Below are 17,837 nucleotides of genomic sequence, written 5' to 3'. Positions count from 1 at the left end.
GGTGTTAATTACTCCAATGCAGTGGCACTGTAGGTGCTGTGAAAACCTTCACTTTTCATCAAGTGCTATTCATATTTGCCAGGGGCACTATAAAACTCTCAAATCTATATTGATTTTTTACATTGTGTGTCACATTGGAACCAAAACTCCAATAAATTTAACACGTAAATTATAGTCATGAGTAAATACATTTTAAGGTGGTAAGTTCACTTAAACACAGCCCTGTGCTCTGTGAGTCGCTGATGCGTGCACACTTGGCCAGAAGACTCCGCACATTTCTCCACATTAACCAAATTTGGGAATACAGGCTTCAAAATTAAATAGCAGTTTGATCTCCTGGGGTACTTTGTTCTGCCAACACTGTTATCAGGAAATCTAGAAATTATGTGATTGTCATTTAACTCTTACCCAAACTTTGCTTGTGTAGCCCGTAGCAGATATCCGTGTAGAAAGTAAAGTGGGGAGTTAAATGGAAATAGTAAGGATGATAACAATCAGATCAGGGAATGTAGAAGATTGATGGTTAAATGTTAGTTACATGTTGATCTCAAAATGAAGATGCACCGACTCTTTACATGACAAAAAGTTATTTTTGTSATCATTGTCCCATTTGCTTTCTAGTCCTGTGCGTAAAAGAAGCCAGAATGGGAACAGCACGTTGGCTCCATTCATTGCAGTGGGCTGGTGGCTGGGGCTCTTCATGCTCCAGCGAGAGCTCTAATGAAGATCATCTGTCCTTGTTCCATCTCACTCATGCTTACACAAAATATCCTTCGTCTAGAAAGCTTTTTGAAACGTTTCTGAAATGGTGTGCAATACAGGGACTTTGCGGAATGTGTTTGTCTCTCTAAGCACACTTGTGTTCTTAGATATACACGTGCACACAACCTAGAAATAGTAAATAAAAGGCATGTCCCATGTCTGCCATTTGAGCAGTGTTATTTTGAGAATAACTGTTCAAATTTATGCTCTAGGGCAGGGGTCCTTGGTTCCTCGGGATTGAAATATTCTCAGAATTTACAGAATCTGCACTAATATGTTAGAAAAATAATATATAAATCTTCTCTTTTAAAACSACTTTATAGTCTATAATTGAACTTTGATCTTTATGTTTGAGCTTTGTCATGATTTAATATTATCCAGAATGAATTGCCAACCTTCAACTTGATGTTGGCCTGCTAACATCCTGATTTCTAAGACTTTCTAGTCTAACAAAGGAAAAAAAAAAACTTCTGTGAAACTGTGATTTTAAAGCTATGATGGTTGTGTTGGTAATACACTATCACAAAATACACTGTTACAAAATACAGCCTCAGTAAACAGTAAAAAAATATGAGCAACAACCCAGCATAAATGACACTGTGGGAAATGAGGAAAATGAAGCTATGCAGCTGGCAAGAAATTTATTTAGGTTTCTTTTTTTTTAGGGTGGATCTTTCTTTCCCAAAAGCTAGACACTGAAGGAACTTCACTGCATGTATTTCATAAGCTAAGGCAAAAACCAAAACAGCATAAAATTTGGAATGGTTACAACTGTTTCAAGATGAAAATAAAAGCCACTCAATTGCTAGTGAAAGGAACTAGCTGTGATTTGGCTTGATAGCCTATAGARCAGGGCTCAGCATATGTTGGTGGTTGTGCAGATCGCAGCACAGAGATCACCAACCATTTCATTTCCAGGCAAGGGAAAATGTCTTTATTGTAGCATATGTTTCACTGGACCTTGGAGTAGCTCAATATAATGAGCGAAATGTTCACGAGAAGTCCAAAAGAGCAGATTAAGACCCACCTTTGGTGTGTTCTGTAATTCTCGCGGGTTATGAAGGGATTTTTTGAGTGATYTGAGTCACATCAGAGCTTAGGGAAAGTTAGGAAATGTTTCCTTTGACTTGCAGGGACAATGGGTCACAAGGGTGTTTCTTTCTTCGACATGGACATTTGGAAGTACTTTTTCCAAATCCGATGGATGGCCAGACACTGAACAAAGTGATTTGTTCCTTTGACATGATGCTAAGAAATTACTCAGAGAATTTTAAGATATCTCATTTTGGGAGAAGTGTTTTGAGTAGTACAGCAGACACACTCTCTTTGAATTCAAGCAAACTCTTGTCYCCTGTAAAACACCAGAATTTCTTCAGAGAGACCTGTGTCTGTAGTAGGATTGYCTCTTTTTCTGAGGATGTGAAACAAATCTGGCAGCTCATATGCCACTTAATAGTAACTGTTCACAAATGTAATTTTTTTTTAAATTGATGACCACCACAGATCAACGATATATTGTAAATCTCCACGTTAAAAGGACTGGCAAGATTCCCAGCTTGCATAAATCAGGGTTGTCCATTGACAACCCTGCCGACTGCAGTCAGCTGAAGAGGTGCCCCACTTACTGTAAAAGTGTCGTGGCATTATTTGGAGCCCCAGTCTGGAATCAGCACCACTTTAATGTCTGACTTAATGTGTCTGACCACAGATAGAGCAGTCAGAAAAAGTCACCTTTAAGAATATGGCTCCAAATGTATCACTTTCCCTTGCAGATGTTCACTGCTCTGGTGCCTGCTATCCTATCCCTCTCCTTGTCATTTGTCTCTGATTTTGTCTTTTCATTATCCTTTCCTCTTTTCCCTCCCAACATTCAAACAGATACAAAGAAAACAAACAACTTGGATGTTGATACAAAGCTCGGTTAGTGCAGCAGTTCAAATCCAAATGTAGCGCAGTTAATTCTGCTCAGGGCACGAGATTACATAGATATAATTCACGTTTCTAAAAACTTGGGCATTGTACTATTGTACCATTTCCTCTCATGCCAGAATTTAAKCTTCTTCCTGAGAAATGGGAGTATTGGCCATGCCCTTCCCTGTTTTTTTAATAAAAAACACTGAAGTATGAGTTCCTTCCAAGTGTGGCCACATCTCATCCATGTACACCCAAAACAGTTAAACAATGACATTCTCAGTGAGGATGTGGCTTTAGTGATTTTGTTTTAATTGTTTCTTTTCCAGAAGAATTGTCTCCCATAGACGAGATTTCTGCAGCTCAGGATTAGTGGCTTTGCTGCAGCCTGCAAGAGCTACTCCAAAAAAAAAAAAAAAAAGTAGCTCTGTCAAGCTCAGGGAGAACTTGAGGCTCCCCAGAACGAACGATTCATTGCAGCCATAATCATCATTTTATATTATACAACTTGTGAACGTCCATTCCCTTCTCTTCTGGTGTCTGGTTTTATATCCCTGTGCAAAGCTGTCACACACCCCACCATCTCCAGCGGAATTTTTAACGTGCAGATAGCAGGGATGTGTAATGTAAACCATACCACCAAACATATTATGAATATATTGCTCTTCTTAAAAATGCTTGTTGGTTTTTCATACTACAGTATTGACTAACTGTCGGTGTTTGATGTATGGTTTACCAGCCTGATGTAGACTTATGGTTAGAGCTTAACTTGTTAGTTCTGCTTTTGCAGCCAATTCAGAATAACTACAGATGCCCCAAGATATTAAAATTGACTGCTCAAATGGACTCAGTGTGGGAGTTTCATTGGTTTTAAATTGATAACAGCTGAAAGAGTGAATGATTAAAGCTGTATATGGGCATAGTATGCAGCTCCTTTGTACGAGCTCTTGTGAACAGAATCCACTGCATGGGAATTGCCTTTGTTCTAATAAAAGATATTTCTGAACAATTGTTAGTTTAAATTTTTAAATGATGAAACAAGAGCATTTCAGGAGCCTATAGAGGAAATAATTCCTGAGAAACTGGAATAACTCTGAGAAGATAAAGTGGATTTCTATTCAGAGGGGAGCATTTAAAGTTAAGTAGCATTCCATAAGGTGGTAATTGTGTCTATTCCCAGGCATTTGAGTTAAATAAGCTGGATAGGAAACATAAACTGTCATAACAGGAGGTTAGGAGTGTTGTGTACATCTTTTTTTTAGGTCATAAAAAATGAAGTTTTGGAGGACCTTATCACAAATAAATCAAACAAAGGGGATTTTGCTTCCCTTATCCCTTTGGGAGCAGTTCTTTTATTTTTTTTAAAAAAATGTCCAGCATAGCTTTCCCTTAAATTAGTTTTAAAAAAATATATACCTATACACCTCTAAAAGAATWAAAAAAAATCATTTTAGTTACATACAAATCTAGCTTTAAAAAGTTAGCAATTCACCATTCCTTGTTTTTGAAATATTGCACAAACAAATCTTAGCTGAGTTTTCCTCAAGTATCCCTGTGACCTCCACAAGAGAAAATATGGCAGTGTAACTGCTGCCATTCCCATGTTTATGTACAAAAACAGATCCAGCAAAGTCAATTGATTAGAGAGTGTCACAGAATTTGTGGTCCAGGAGTGCTCAGAATTGAGAGTATTTGAATGACTCATGGGATCATGTACTTGTAAATACTCATGAATTTCTATAAGGGGAAAAAAAAAGCCCTCCAAAGCAGTTGTGTGCTGTTGTTTTACCAAAATCTGTTTTGATGCCCAGGAAATATTAATGCTGTTTGGCTGCCCTTCCATCCAAGACAAAAATCCTGAGTGTCTGTTTTCTAAAGAAGAGGTGATTTAAAGCTTAACTCTAGGGTACAGAGTGTGACTGTATCCATACAGTGAAAGGTATAAAAAATGAGGTTAAATACTTTGCTGAATATATAGAATCTGCACCAAGAAATGAAGTAATGGACTAGGTGAGAACTGTAAAACTGTTTTCAGCCTGTTCAAAATTTCCTCCCAGGAATACCAAATATTCTGTATTCATGTTGGGGATTGAAAGAGTAACTGTGAAATAATCCTGGAAGTTGATTATAAAGTGGTTATAACACAGAAGAGAAACTGCTGAACAGCCACACATTAATTTCATTTCAGTTCTTCATGTGTTGCCATCTAAACACAGTGCATTTCTTYGCCTGTTTTGCTTCTGAAATTGTTTACAAGTGTCTTTGTCCACCAAATAAGACACATTTTTACTTCTTTTTTAACATAATTTACATTGGAGACCATCCGATATTATGCAAAGAATTTGACAGGTCTCTGCTAAAATTTTGAAAAACAATTAAGATGTCAAAAGAGGAAGTGCTAGTACATTTTAATCATAAATCTCTGTATGTATAATTACCACTGAAGGCAGCTATAAATGTTTTATGAAGAAAATGTAACCAGACTGTGCTTTGTCAGAAACATAACCCCAAAACATGTAACAGACTGTTCGCTAATGCTTAACGCCACACATGCACACAACCTTCCTCAGAGCAGTTCTGTGAACCCAGTCCTCCATCCCTTCTGCAGCCCAAACTCCGACTAACTTCAATTCAGGCTTTGCTGTACTCAGAATGCAGATCACAGCTTTGGGAGGTGCTGGAATCAACTTCCTGACGCATCTCGAGAAGTCCAAAGCACCCCCTGCCCTGCACCTTGTTTCTGTCATGTGTTCCCTGCTCTGGGGTATTGGGAAAGAAAAAGTACTCGAGTCACTCTGGAAATCTGAGCTGAGCATRAAATAGAGGTGATTAATAAAGCTTCTTGCAACACAGAAAATAGAAAAAGGTGGCTTTTGCCTGTTAGTGAGGAAAAGTTGTGCTGCTCGGAGCAAAAAGCGCTCCTATGTTAATGTGGAATATGGTGGCAGTGACTATGGAGGAAACATCCAGTTCCGCGGAGCTTCAGAGGATAGCAGGAGCTATACAGAGTCCACACTGGTGCTATCACCCTTCAGCTATCTGTATAATAATTTTCAAAGCCTCCACACCAATTTACAAAGTGTAGTACTCTGTTGAAATGCTATATGGAGACTGTCTCTTCGGATAAATGATGACAGTACACTCCTATTGTTTCAGCATTTAGCTGGCTCCTATTGAGTAGTTCCTCTCATCTGTTTGATTCATTCTGATTTTAGCTGACAACGTCCCCGTTACTGATTGCTCTTTTCATAATCTCTCAAACATATAGACTGGAAATGAGGTGGAGGAAGCTAATTAGTAATCTGAAGGGTTGAACCTGCTAATACAAATAGGTTTCGAGATCAACATTCAAAGTTGATCAAAACTTTGAAATCAGAAAAACTAAAAGGTGACATTATCTAGTTAAAAGATTACTCATGAAGGCAGTGAGACTAATCACTAGTTAACCTTGGCGTGAGATGCAATCCTTGTCAAAAGACATCCAGTATCTTCTAGATTTTTAAGCAGGCAATTTGATGAGTAAAAAAACCCCAACACTTTATTAAAGTTGAGGTGAAATTGTACTAAGTCTTAATGATACAAAGTAATTAAGTCCTTTCACTTCTACACTACTTCATGTAGGAGAGAAACTTTTAAATGCTTGGAACAGACAGGTCACCCAACCAGAGGAGTTTCTTGGTTGGACCAGTGGTTGATATCATGTAGGAATTTGTATTCAACAACCTAGGGAGCTGTAGCTGTAGAATGGCCTTCACTTTTTCTATGGCAGGTCCRAGGAAGCTCTGAAGACTTCCAAGCCTTGGAAAGGTCAAAGTTAAGGTGCAAGTGCCAATCGAAACTTGAATCCAGACAGAAGTATCAAGCACTATGAGCAGCAGATGTGGAGGGATTTGGTTCTGTGGCAGAAGCTAATGACCACTAGGACTCAAAAAGGATTTGGTTCCAATTTTGTCTTCAATATCTTAGTTTTAAATTAATAGGCAAACTGAGAAGACAGAAAAATCCCACTAATAGTAACRTGCCTTAATGTATTTTCCTCTTGTTTTCCAAATGTAGATCAAATTTTTGGCTCCCATTTGCACTTGGTTTGTGAGCATGAGAAATCTACAGTTCCCCAGTTCGTAAGACTCTGCATAAAAGCTGTTGAAAGTAGAGGTGAGTACCTTATTATTGAATACTTTTTTTTCTYTTATGGTAAGCAAGACTTTAACATTGTAACTCTGCTTGGATTGCCAGGGTAGGCAGACAGTACAATTTATAACATAATTATGAATGGAACTATATGACATTCTGTATCTTCATTTTCTTTATGCAATAAGACATGAATAGAACCCATTCATGCTGATTATTACTTACATTTTTTTGACGTGTTGTTGGTTTTGTCTTTCTCTGAGTAAGCAAATGCTAAACATCGATAAAATGTYAGTAACTTTCATTCTGAAGTCCCTGGTGAATGTAAGGCCAGTACTTTTTCATWAGTCTTGAATTGTATTCAACCCAAATAAATGTTATTCTAGCATGGCCATATTTTTATTTAATGAGTGCAGGTGTCTAATTTTTACAGTTATTTTAAAAGCCATGATATTGTAAAAATATTGGAATGAGTATCCATCCTCATTAAAACTTTTGATTAATAAGAAGGAATTTCATAGTATAAAAAAGATGTACTTAACACCGTTGCCTGCCTTCCTTTCTGCATAGTGTGTCTTCTCTCACTGAAGGTCATTTTCTTTGGAAGGTACATGCGGTAGATGCAGAATCTTAAAATGTATTGTATAAAAATGTGAGGCTTCATCACCATCTGTTACAAGTTTACAACTTGTTCCAGGGATCTGGGGAAACATATATCTTGCAAAAGATAGAAAATTTATTTTCAGAATAAGGCTGGGTGAACCCATTGTCACTGCCATATACTGGAGTCTCAGAACAAGAGAACCCATGAAAAATAAAAAGATGCTTAGAGCGTTATCCACAAAGGAAAAAGCTATTTTAATTCTGCCATTGTTACCTGGTTTTATAGTGAAAAGTGCAATAAAACTACCCTGGAGTTTCAAACTCGGGGAAATTCATGCTTTAATTATACAGCAAAGAGAGCACTGGGATATTATTATTCCCAGAATGATTGGCAGGAAGTCAGAGACTGAAACAAACCAGAGATCGTTCAGTAGGGGGAGATAGTAGCATTGGGTTTTTGTGGAGGAAGGCTGGAGGCTGCATAAAAAATGGGGAAAAATGTATGAAGTGACTATTAATAGAGGAGGAATTGTGAGATGAAATTCAGAACATGAAAAGGAAAGGCAGAGATTAGAYTGCAAAAAAGCCACTCCATGCAGAACATGTCTAACAAACCGCTCGGTTACGATCTCAGCATACGATCTTACAAGTTCCCCCAGAAATATGCTGGATATTTCATAGATGTTTTGGAGTATCTGACCTCTCCTCCAAGGAGAAGTGAGGCCAGGGGTCTCTGCACTGCTGAACTGTAATAGAAAAATCTAAGGAATGTAATTAGATGTTTACTGTCTGTGTTGCTATCAAAAATATGTTCATCTTAGCAAMTGGATGTATCACTATTTCTTCAGAGGAGTTCTTCCTTCTGARTTTTGCATTATAGTTCTTGTGTTTCCTTCAAACTTGCTGTGACTTAGAGAAGCTTACCCCTTTTGGTTAGCCTAACATGTAAATAAAAGCTAATCATATGGCATGAGATAAAAATTTCATGTTATYGCTATATTTATGAGTTTATATTTGATACGCAGTTTTTTTCTATTATCGTTTTCTTGGATTAAGATGCTTGYATTTACTCACATTCTATTTACTCAAAGTGTTGTTTTTACTAWGTTCTGGCATAAACTATCTCAGGACAGCAGTAATTTATGTGAAGMTAAGTCCAATGTTTATGCAAGCTTCTGATGACATTTTATACCGGGGTTGGTATTAGGAAGCAGTATGTGGAGGTGCCAAGTCTCCCGGCATGGCTGAGACTCAACAGATCTGAAGCCCTCCTCTTAATGGCCAGATATGCCTCCAGCCAAGATACTCAACTGCAGAGTCATGGGAAATACTTATGTACCAATTATGGGAAAGGCACATTTAATGAAAACTGTATGTTTACTTTCATAGTCTTAGTAAGATGGCCTAGATACTCGCTACAGCTGGCATATTGGCTGTGGTAGAAAAGCTTTTTTTTTTTTCCTATTTAGAAAATATATCATCTGCATACTGTAACTGTACCAAAAATGTTACTTGCGTGCTTCACTTAAGATAAAGGATTATTAGGAAAAAAGGCTTTAGGAGACCGTCCCTAAACACTACCTACAAGCATTCGTACTTCACTGAATGGTTGTGTTCTGAGCTATCAGCTCGTGGATTTAATTGTTATTCACYTACTGGTTTTCTATTTGTTTTTCTGATTTTTAAAGCATTATCACTGTGCACAGAAAGAAAGTCTAGCAGTGATCTGAATAAACCATATTAATTAGAACATTTTCCTGTGTAGACGAGGTTACACACAATAGCCAAATGTAGCAATATTCTCCCACAGATTAAAAATGKAGAGGTTGTCATTAACCGTTGGCAAGATTTCCTGTTTAGTTACACTGTTTTAAAATGAATATCAAAAGGATGTTTATTCTGAACTTACTGTGCTCTCACTTAGATCAGAGTTTGGTCATTTGTCCCCTCATTTGTTCCTTCACCATTTCAGAACAGGGGTKCTTTCTAAGATCTGATCTAAAAAATCTCACACCATAATGTGTATTTATCTATCCAACAAGGATTCACTCGTGCAGTGATAAAAATGGAGTGAATTCCATTTTTTTCAGCCTCTTTTTGTATTTTTAGTTATTGAAGTAGAGCTGTGAAGCAGAAGGTCTTTCTCCATTTCCTCAGCCATCTTGCAGAGCTGGTAGTAGAGTTTAATAAAGAGAGGAAATAAAAATGTGCCCATTCTTGGAAACTTGCAAGGAAATTGTCACTTTTTTTTTTTTTTTAATGAAGAAGCTCAGTTTTTCTCTTCATTCTTCCTGTACTTATGAATTATGATAATTACTGAATTATTCATTCATAAATTTTGATGRTCTCCTAGTCCCAATTATTGAGCTATCCAGACCTGTGCCACAGAAGTCAGAACAATCGTGGCAAAGAGTGTTGTACCCTTGGTATCTCATGCAATATCCTGAATAGAAAAACCTCCCATGTCTGTGGTGTGACCTGGTGAGGATAAGAGAATAATTGCAGCATGGAGCAAACAGATTGAAGAACTGCAGTGGCTACTCAAAGACCTCCAGCATTTCTTGATTTTCTACTTTCTCAGGACTTCAAGGGAAAGTTTTTGATAGAACAGCATGTTCAGTGGGTTTTTTGTTCCTTCTTTTATTTTGCCATCCACACCTACCATGGATGGACCTCAGGCTTTTCTGGGGCTATCTGTCAACCTGCCCTTTTCAATTTGTACTCCTGTTTTTCAATCTGTTTTTCAATCTRCTTTCTTCTTCTCCCTGGAAAGTGTCTGACAGGTAGCACCAGTCCTGAGCTGAGCAGTGCAGCGAGGAAAGCCTGGGACAATCCTCCCAGTGCACTGTAAYTCACACACTGAGACTCCTGCCAAGGGTGGGGCCCATTGCAAGACTTTTTGGTGTTTCTAGGCCAGATATCATTTCCAGTCATTTCTGGAGTCGCCTATTTATTTTGTTATCCACGACCCTTTAAAAGTCCTGGCCGTCYTTTTCTTTTTGCGTTTTTCTATTTTAAAATATGCAAAAGGCATGAACAGAACGCATTGAAAAAAAAAGAAAAATATCAGCCTGCCTTGTACCTCAGCAACATGCCATCCAGTACTTCTCATGTGGTGTTTTATCGTGTGAAAACAGTCTGATACKGAACACTTTTCCAGGGAAGATCATTTGTCTGTGTGTCTAATGACAGAGTAAATGAGCAGTCTGTATCCTAAACCTACCCGGGGTATCCAGTGTGCCTTGGGCTTTGTAAAGAAATACAGTCCTGATACTCCAGGGAAATATAATTTAACTTTCATCTCTCTTTTGAAACATCCTTCATTTTTTTTTCCCTCCATTCCCAAATCCAAGTTAGAGTTCTCAAATCAGCCTAAATGACTTGAAAAATGACACTGCAGGCAGCAAAGCTGATGATTACAGGTACCGTTTCCATTCTAAGCTGGATGTTGCAGATATTGTTTTCTGTTGCTTTTCTTGGAGCACAGGATGCTCTGACAGGAATGATACACAAAATTACATATTTGGTTCAATGCCTAAAAGCCACCCTGGGATCCATAACCTTGCTTAAAGATTTAAGAAAGACCTTTAGTCCACTTCTGAGAAGGTTCTTAGCTTAGAAAACTTTATCTTTCAACTTTACTTCTTAGCAGCTGTTATGTTTTTTTGCTGTCGTTTGTTTGACAGGATCCAGTTATAGGTTCCGATGTCTGTTTAAAGAAACAGGGAGGTTGTTGGCTTTAAAATTCCCTTACTGCTTGTGTGTTCAACATTTTCCCAGGCTTTTCTACATAGTTTGCCAAGTAAAGGGACTGACCTTTTGTAGCAAACACTTTTTCATTTCTAAATGCTCACTTTGATTTTTGTCCCATTTTATGCTCATTCCAAACTGTTTACAACCCACTAAAAATGACTGTGAATTATATGTTTGTGTAATGGATTCCTTTTGTGGTCGGAGTGGAATGTTTACTTTGAACAATTAGTTATCTTTGGGCAGATTATAGTGACCTGAAAAAAGAATGGCTAAAATTATTATAGTACCTTAACTATTTCCTTTTGTTATCTTCTCTGTTTGCCCAGTGTATTATTTACTGGGTTTCATTGCTCTGAGACCCAGGGAACAAATCATGTTAAATAAGAGCAGTCACAAAAAAAAATAATAAAATAAAATAAATTAAAAAAAAAATTAAAAAAAAACCCTCAGAGTGTGGGGCTTTTTGTTTGGGGGTGATCTCGTGTAGCATCAGTGAGACTTCAGAAGGGAGCATTAAGCACTTAAAGGTTGGGTGTGCAGTCTTAAGAAAGCATGGTTTTGAAAAAAAATTTAAGTGCTTGCTCTCCAAAATTCAGATTTCTCGTAGATTTCCAAAATTTCACACCCYAAAGTGCCTAAAACTGATACTCATTGTGGCTTTAATTAATTTAATGTCYATAGCTGTGCTTGGTTATGCATAAGATCACTGCAGACATGCAGACACACAGTCTCACACTGCAGAATATTCAGGGTTTAAGGGAGAAAATGCCTTTATGGGCAAAGATAAAGTACCTTACGGGATGTAGTAAAGAAATACAGTCATCCCAATGGAGAGAAATGAAGATAAAAATGGTATTTTAAACTACCTCACCTCCCAAATGCCATGCTGCCCTGTGACAGAAGGTTGTGTCCCTTTCATCAGTTTTATCTGTTAATCTAAAAGCTAAAGTGCAGCTAAAAGCACTTTAAAACCTATTTATAAAAAAAAAAGGAAAAAAAAGGAAAAAGAGAGTGATATTTCATTACCTTCTAAATCATATATTGCTTAAAAGGTAGTCAGTATTCTGGTAGAATGTTTACACAGAGGAGAGTTCACTTATCTCAAGGAGTTAAGCAAAGAGGAAATGAGTTTTTAAAAATATAAGGTATTGTGAATATATTTATGTAGCCAGGAAAAAATGATTTTTTAAAAAAACAGTTCAATTCTATCTCATTTTCTAATGGTAGAAAACACTGCAGAACAATTTGAAAAAAAAAATAAAATTACCCAACACCTCCTAAAGCTGAGGATTCCCGTGCTGAGATCATTGTCTTTGGTGTGGTGGAGCGAGTGGATTATGAGACAGTGAGAATGGCAGAAGACACAAGGCTTGTGCAGCCTTATGGAATGGATTAATAACCACTGCATAAAACCTCTGGAAATTTACAGAATTGTTTAGGTGGGAAAGCCCTGGAGGATCATTGAGTCCAACCATTCCCCMATCACTGCCACGGCCACCATGCACCTCTCTCCACTCCTGCATGACTTACAATGCTCATTACCATACTGGACTTCAACAACACATTCCTCAGGATTTTTTTAGCTAAGGCAAAATTTTAAGTTTATTTGCTTCTGAAAAAAAAAAAAAAAATTCACTCCCATCCCTGAGGACCTGAGGAAGGCAGCAGGAAAGTACAGGGTAGTTCTGCCAGGGTGTGCTCGCCACCATCTCGGGGCTCCCAGTAAATGCAGAGTTCCTGGGATACTTCCCAGCACAGTTAGACTGAACCCMTCAGCCAGTGGCATAAAGGATTTGTTCTGGCAAGGCTTCCTTGAGAAGGGAAACMTCAGGAGACTGACCCATCCTGTGCCATTTTATATTTCTGTCTGAGTACAGGATTATTCTCCAACAGCACTTGGCCCCTGAACAGCCACTAAAATGTATTTTATTTGTGTTTTGTCTCTGTCATATCTTTCTATCCTCRGAGCAAGAAATTCCTCATGAATAGCAGTTTGTTTCCTACAGGCTCATTCACAGATTTTCAGTACTTATTCTCCTCTGGAAATGTATTTTCCAAACTCTTGTCTGATTCTCCCAGGCCTACACATGCTTCCTTGCTCGCTCTGATATAATTTTACATACTGTTTCCAGTGGCTTTAGAATTCAGTACCCTGAAAGTACAGAGATCATGTTGCTCCACCAAATGATCTGAGCTCCCAGTTCTGCTAATTTTGTACTGTTCATTCTTTCCCACTTTGGGATAATCTATTATGCTTGGATCCAAGCACGCACTAAAAGCTAATACTTCCATGAAGAATGTGCAATTTGTGCTSTTTAGCTTGTGATGAGATTCCTGAAGTCTTTTATGATTCTATCTTGTTCCAAGGAGSCTTCTGCTCCCAACTTTTATATGCACTGAATGTAAAAGAAACGGGAAAAAAGGGGGGAAACAAAACAAACCGGTAGGAAAAAAAAAAAAAATTGCACACACACAAAAATATCCAGCAGGTCAGCAGATAAAGCCTTTTTCCAGGGAATTCTAGTGTGCTGAAGAAATCTGTTTCTAAGGGCATTGAACTATGTTTACTTTAAAGTGGCCAAYGAGCATTAACTCAAACATACAGCTGAATGCAATATAAAACAACGAAGTTCTGAGAAAAGCCCTTGCAAGTTTGTGATTTTAAATGTTTGTTCCTAATTTTTTTTTTCAATATAAATTCTTTTGAGTAGAAATTAAGAGCGGTCCAATTTAGTGCAAACATAGTGGCAAGCTTTCCTCAACCATTTTTGTCTTCAGGCTCAGGCAATCCCACTACAGCCACCTTTCTTAGAGTAAGAGCCAGTTAATAGTGTTGTGCAAGGTCCAAGTCGGAGTTGGCTCTGAAGGGTATTCACTCTGGGGCCTCTGTGTCTGCTAGAAAGCCACATTCTGAGTTAGAAAAAATATCAAGAAGTGTCAACAGGAAACATCACGGAAGGGCATACAAGACAAATTAGAGAAAAGGAGACAACAGACCAAAAAAAAAAAAAAAAAAAAAAAAAAAAAAAAAAAAAAAAAAAAAAAAAAAACAGTGAAAAAGCCTTATAATGGCAAGGCACAAAAGAGAATAAATATATAATTATTTAAAAATTTGAAAGAAGAGACTCTAAGTTGGTTAGAAGAGGAAAAAGCCATAAAACAGGCAGGCATTTGAAGCAGTTGTCTTTCTGTCATAGTTACCTGATACCTGGTTCATTGATTAATCTGTTCCAGAGAAATGTATCCATTTCTATGAAAAAAGGGGGGATTTGTATTTTAAGCCGTGCCAGTAACAACAAGCAGACACTCAGTGTGCACCAGAGTAACATTTACAATGCCTGGGCCAAATTCATGCCTTGTGTAATTTTATTGCTTTTACTGGAATTACACCAGAGATGAGTTTGGCCTTTTGCCTTTTTCTAGCATTGTATAATATATCTATTTGTGAACATGTAGAAGGAAACAGGGCATTTTGTCTTCCGAATTTTCCATAAAATTGTATTCAATAGGCATCATAAATAAAAGCAGCCACTTAACCTACGAAATAAAAAAGAATCCAACARCGTTTTCTAGATATTAAAATAATGTTAATACACTTTGTAAATCAAGGAGTTGACGCTTGTATGAGCTGAAACAAAAAGTCCAGAGAAATTTAAAGGCAGCTGAGTTTGTGTGTGATGCTTGCTCCCTGCCAAAGGGAGAATGAAGGTCCTGCCTCACCCCCTGGGCAGAGGCAGACTCAGGGAAGATCCCACATGAGAGTATTCACCTCCTAGCCATGGAAAAGGTAAAAAGAGAGACACAAAACTCTCTTTTCCCACTGAGTAAGCTGAGGCTGTGAGGCACCGTGCCCTGGTGCAGCACACATGCCGTCACCRACGAGGAGCTGGCAGGATTTCCACTGCAAACCCCATTTAGTCAGAGTTTGCAGTTCAGCCATTAATAGAACACTTTGGGCTAACACTTGACAAAATGAATCTTGGCCTAGAAGAGATGTTCCCTCACTCACACACACAAAAAAAAATAGATGTTAAGCCCATTAAGTTCCTTTAAAAGGAAAAGAGGTGTAGTTTCAGATCCTTTCAATATCTCTCTGCTTAAATAGACAGTTGTATCTTTAAAAATATTATGAAGGCATAATTTCACAATGCAAACTAATCACTTTTCMTACGGGGGAAGAAAAAGCTACTACAACTAGACTATAATTTTTTCAAAAAGTTTTACAGCAATAAAAGAAAACACACTGAAAAAGAAGTTTTACTGTCTGTATGCAGCACCATGGGGTCAGTTTAAAAAAACTCGTCTCTTTTTTTTTCTGCCTGCAATTCAACAGAGCAAATAACTGCAGTTGTATTTTATTACTTCAATTATTTGCTGTAGCAGCTTGTGTTMCATCAATGTTTTAACCATATAATACCACAGTCTAATGGGATTGATACCTAAGTGAGAGAAATTGTACTGACAGAGAGCTTCAGAAGGAAGGCAGAGGGCAAAGGAGGAGGACAGCTTCAAAAAGAGGCTTTATGTTAAGGTGTTCACTTCTTTAAGAGAAGAAGTTTTTAGCTGAAATTATGATCCTGATTTTGTTAGCAATCGAGTAACAGAATTGACCCGAAATTGGCTACTGCATGGTAACCCCCCAGGGAACAAACAAGTCTTTCAAAGATCTCCAGTTGTATGTTTTCCCAGCAGATGTTTTATTATGATCAGGATCCACATGGWTCATGGATATAATTATATACCAAACCAGCTTCTTTTGTCTTCACTCAAACAATGGTTTGGGAGGAATGGCATAGACGTAAATGAGAGCAAAATGTGAGCATTTTGTTTCATAACACAACAGACCCATACCTCTTGGATCCTTCAGCTCTCTCCTTTTGGTACCTTTGTGCACCATTTTTGGTGTCAGAGATGATGCCTTTCAAATTATTGACATTTTTGGGGAACAGATATTGCTATCAGGAACTGCTTTMTCATGCTTATTCTGCTTTGAAATGGATATAGGTTATTTCTTCCTGCAWTTCCTGCTTTGTTAGTACAAGCCTCTGTCCACCAAGGCCCATGGAGAGTTCTCTTTAAGGACCTGAACAGATCTATTCTGTGGTCAGTAGCTGTGCCCTATAGTTAAGGAAATGGGTCAGAGTTTTGTTGTTTCAGGGCCTTAAGCTTTATCTATTTTAAAAAATGTAAACAGTCAGATTTTTACTCAGGATTTAAAAACAAAGAACTTCAACTTGTTTAGTTGACAAGATTATGGGCTGTTAACAGGTGATACAGTGGCTCTTAAAATCACCATGGACCCCTCCAGCCCARGAGTAAGGTGATATCTCTGAGATGTCTTCACTCAGAAGATAAGAAAGTCCCCAAAAGGCAGAAAGAGGTTGYTCCATGTCTCTTTTCTTCACCTCCCCAGGAAAAATCCCCCCCAATATTTGAAACCATCTGCTTTGATTTGTCAGTCCTGAGCTGACATGGTGCTGTGTGACATAACACACCAAAGTAGCTGCCACCAAACAGCCTCCCCATGCCAGCAGTAACCACACAATGGTGCTGGAGGTACCACAGCTTTTTGTTTACTCAGAAATAAAATCATTTTGATGAGTGTATGGTATCAGTTAGCAAGCGTTGAGTTCCTCATGGTGATACTGCTCATGTTGACTTAAATGGAAAAAGGATCAGCTCAGAAACCTTTAATGAGAAAAGTTCCTCYGTGTACTTGTAGTGATGCCCTGTGGAGCCACGAGAACTAAAAATCTGTCAGCATACTTGGTAGGAACTTTGTTTCATGGTTCTCTAACTCATRTGATTGAGATTAAAGTGAACAAAATCTTGGCACGTAGCTTGGCAGGCAAGAAGCATTCCTGTGTTTGTGTGTGTGAGACACAGGGACAAAGAGARGGGGAAAATTAGCAGCCACTCATTGGGTGTTAAATTATCAGGTGTTACATATTTTTAATAAACCTTGGGAGAAAGATAAGATACATCCTCTTCTGTTGGAAACTGCTTTCACTTAGAYGGTAAACTTAACTTTGAACAAGCTGAGGATCTCCTCTAACCACTGAAAACAAAATCATTTGCATTCTCCARCCCAAACAAACTGCAAGCCAGACTTGAATCTGAACAAGGAGGTGGAAGGTGCTGGAAGGCTGCTGTTTAAGCAGGCAGGTTTTCCTCCTTTGAACTAAACCAGAGCAGCTCCAAAACACTTTATTTGCTGCCCTGAATTTGCACATTGGAAATGTGTCACAATGGTTTCTATTATCTTGATTTCAGTTGCATTTTTTGTGTTCTGATATGTCATACATGAAAAACACAAAGGCCACAGCTTACAGGAAGAGTTTCTGTTAGAAACTCTGTGACTGTTTTGGAAATCTATATAGAAATATCATTAATAATTACTGGAATTTTCACCAAAAAGGGAAATTAGGTATGGAAAACATATGCCAACCTTGTCTTTCCAAGGCTTCAGAAATACCAACCCTAGAAAAAGGGATGAGATTGGATTTCTACCTTCCCTACATCATTCTATGCCACAATCAGCATTCAGATACAAATACAACCATTCAAATAAAATTTCTTCCTATAGCTTCAAATGTTAAAATAATTATCTTACGTGAAAATATCAAGTGATACTCACATTTATGCATTTACTTCACCCAAAATTCAGCTAGCAGATA

General features: G+C 37.9%; 1 protein-coding gene across 1 annotated transcript in view; it reads left to right on the top strand.

Annotated features, from left to right (window-relative positions):
• ARHGAP15 (Rho GTPase activating protein 15) overlaps positions 1-17,837 on the top strand; it is a 320,980-nt gene that overhangs the window by 188,423 nt on the left and 114,720 nt on the right. Inside the window, exon 10 of the mRNA XM_057372241.1 lies at positions 6,730-6,828. Within this exon, the coding sequence (XP_057228224.1) occupies positions 6,730-6,828 (99 nt within the window). The remainder of the gene's footprint in view (positions 1-6,729; positions 6,829-17,837) is intronic.

Source organism: Malurus melanocephalus, unplaced genomic scaffold (assembly GCF_030028575.1).
Source record: "Malurus melanocephalus ecotype Western Australia unplaced genomic scaffold, MMel_1.1 scaffold_167, whole genome shotgun sequence".
In the NCBI taxonomy this organism is placed as follows: domain Eukaryota; kingdom Metazoa; phylum Chordata; class Aves; order Passeriformes; family Maluridae; genus Malurus; species Malurus melanocephalus.
This window is presented reverse-complemented; position numbering and strand designations above follow the sequence as displayed.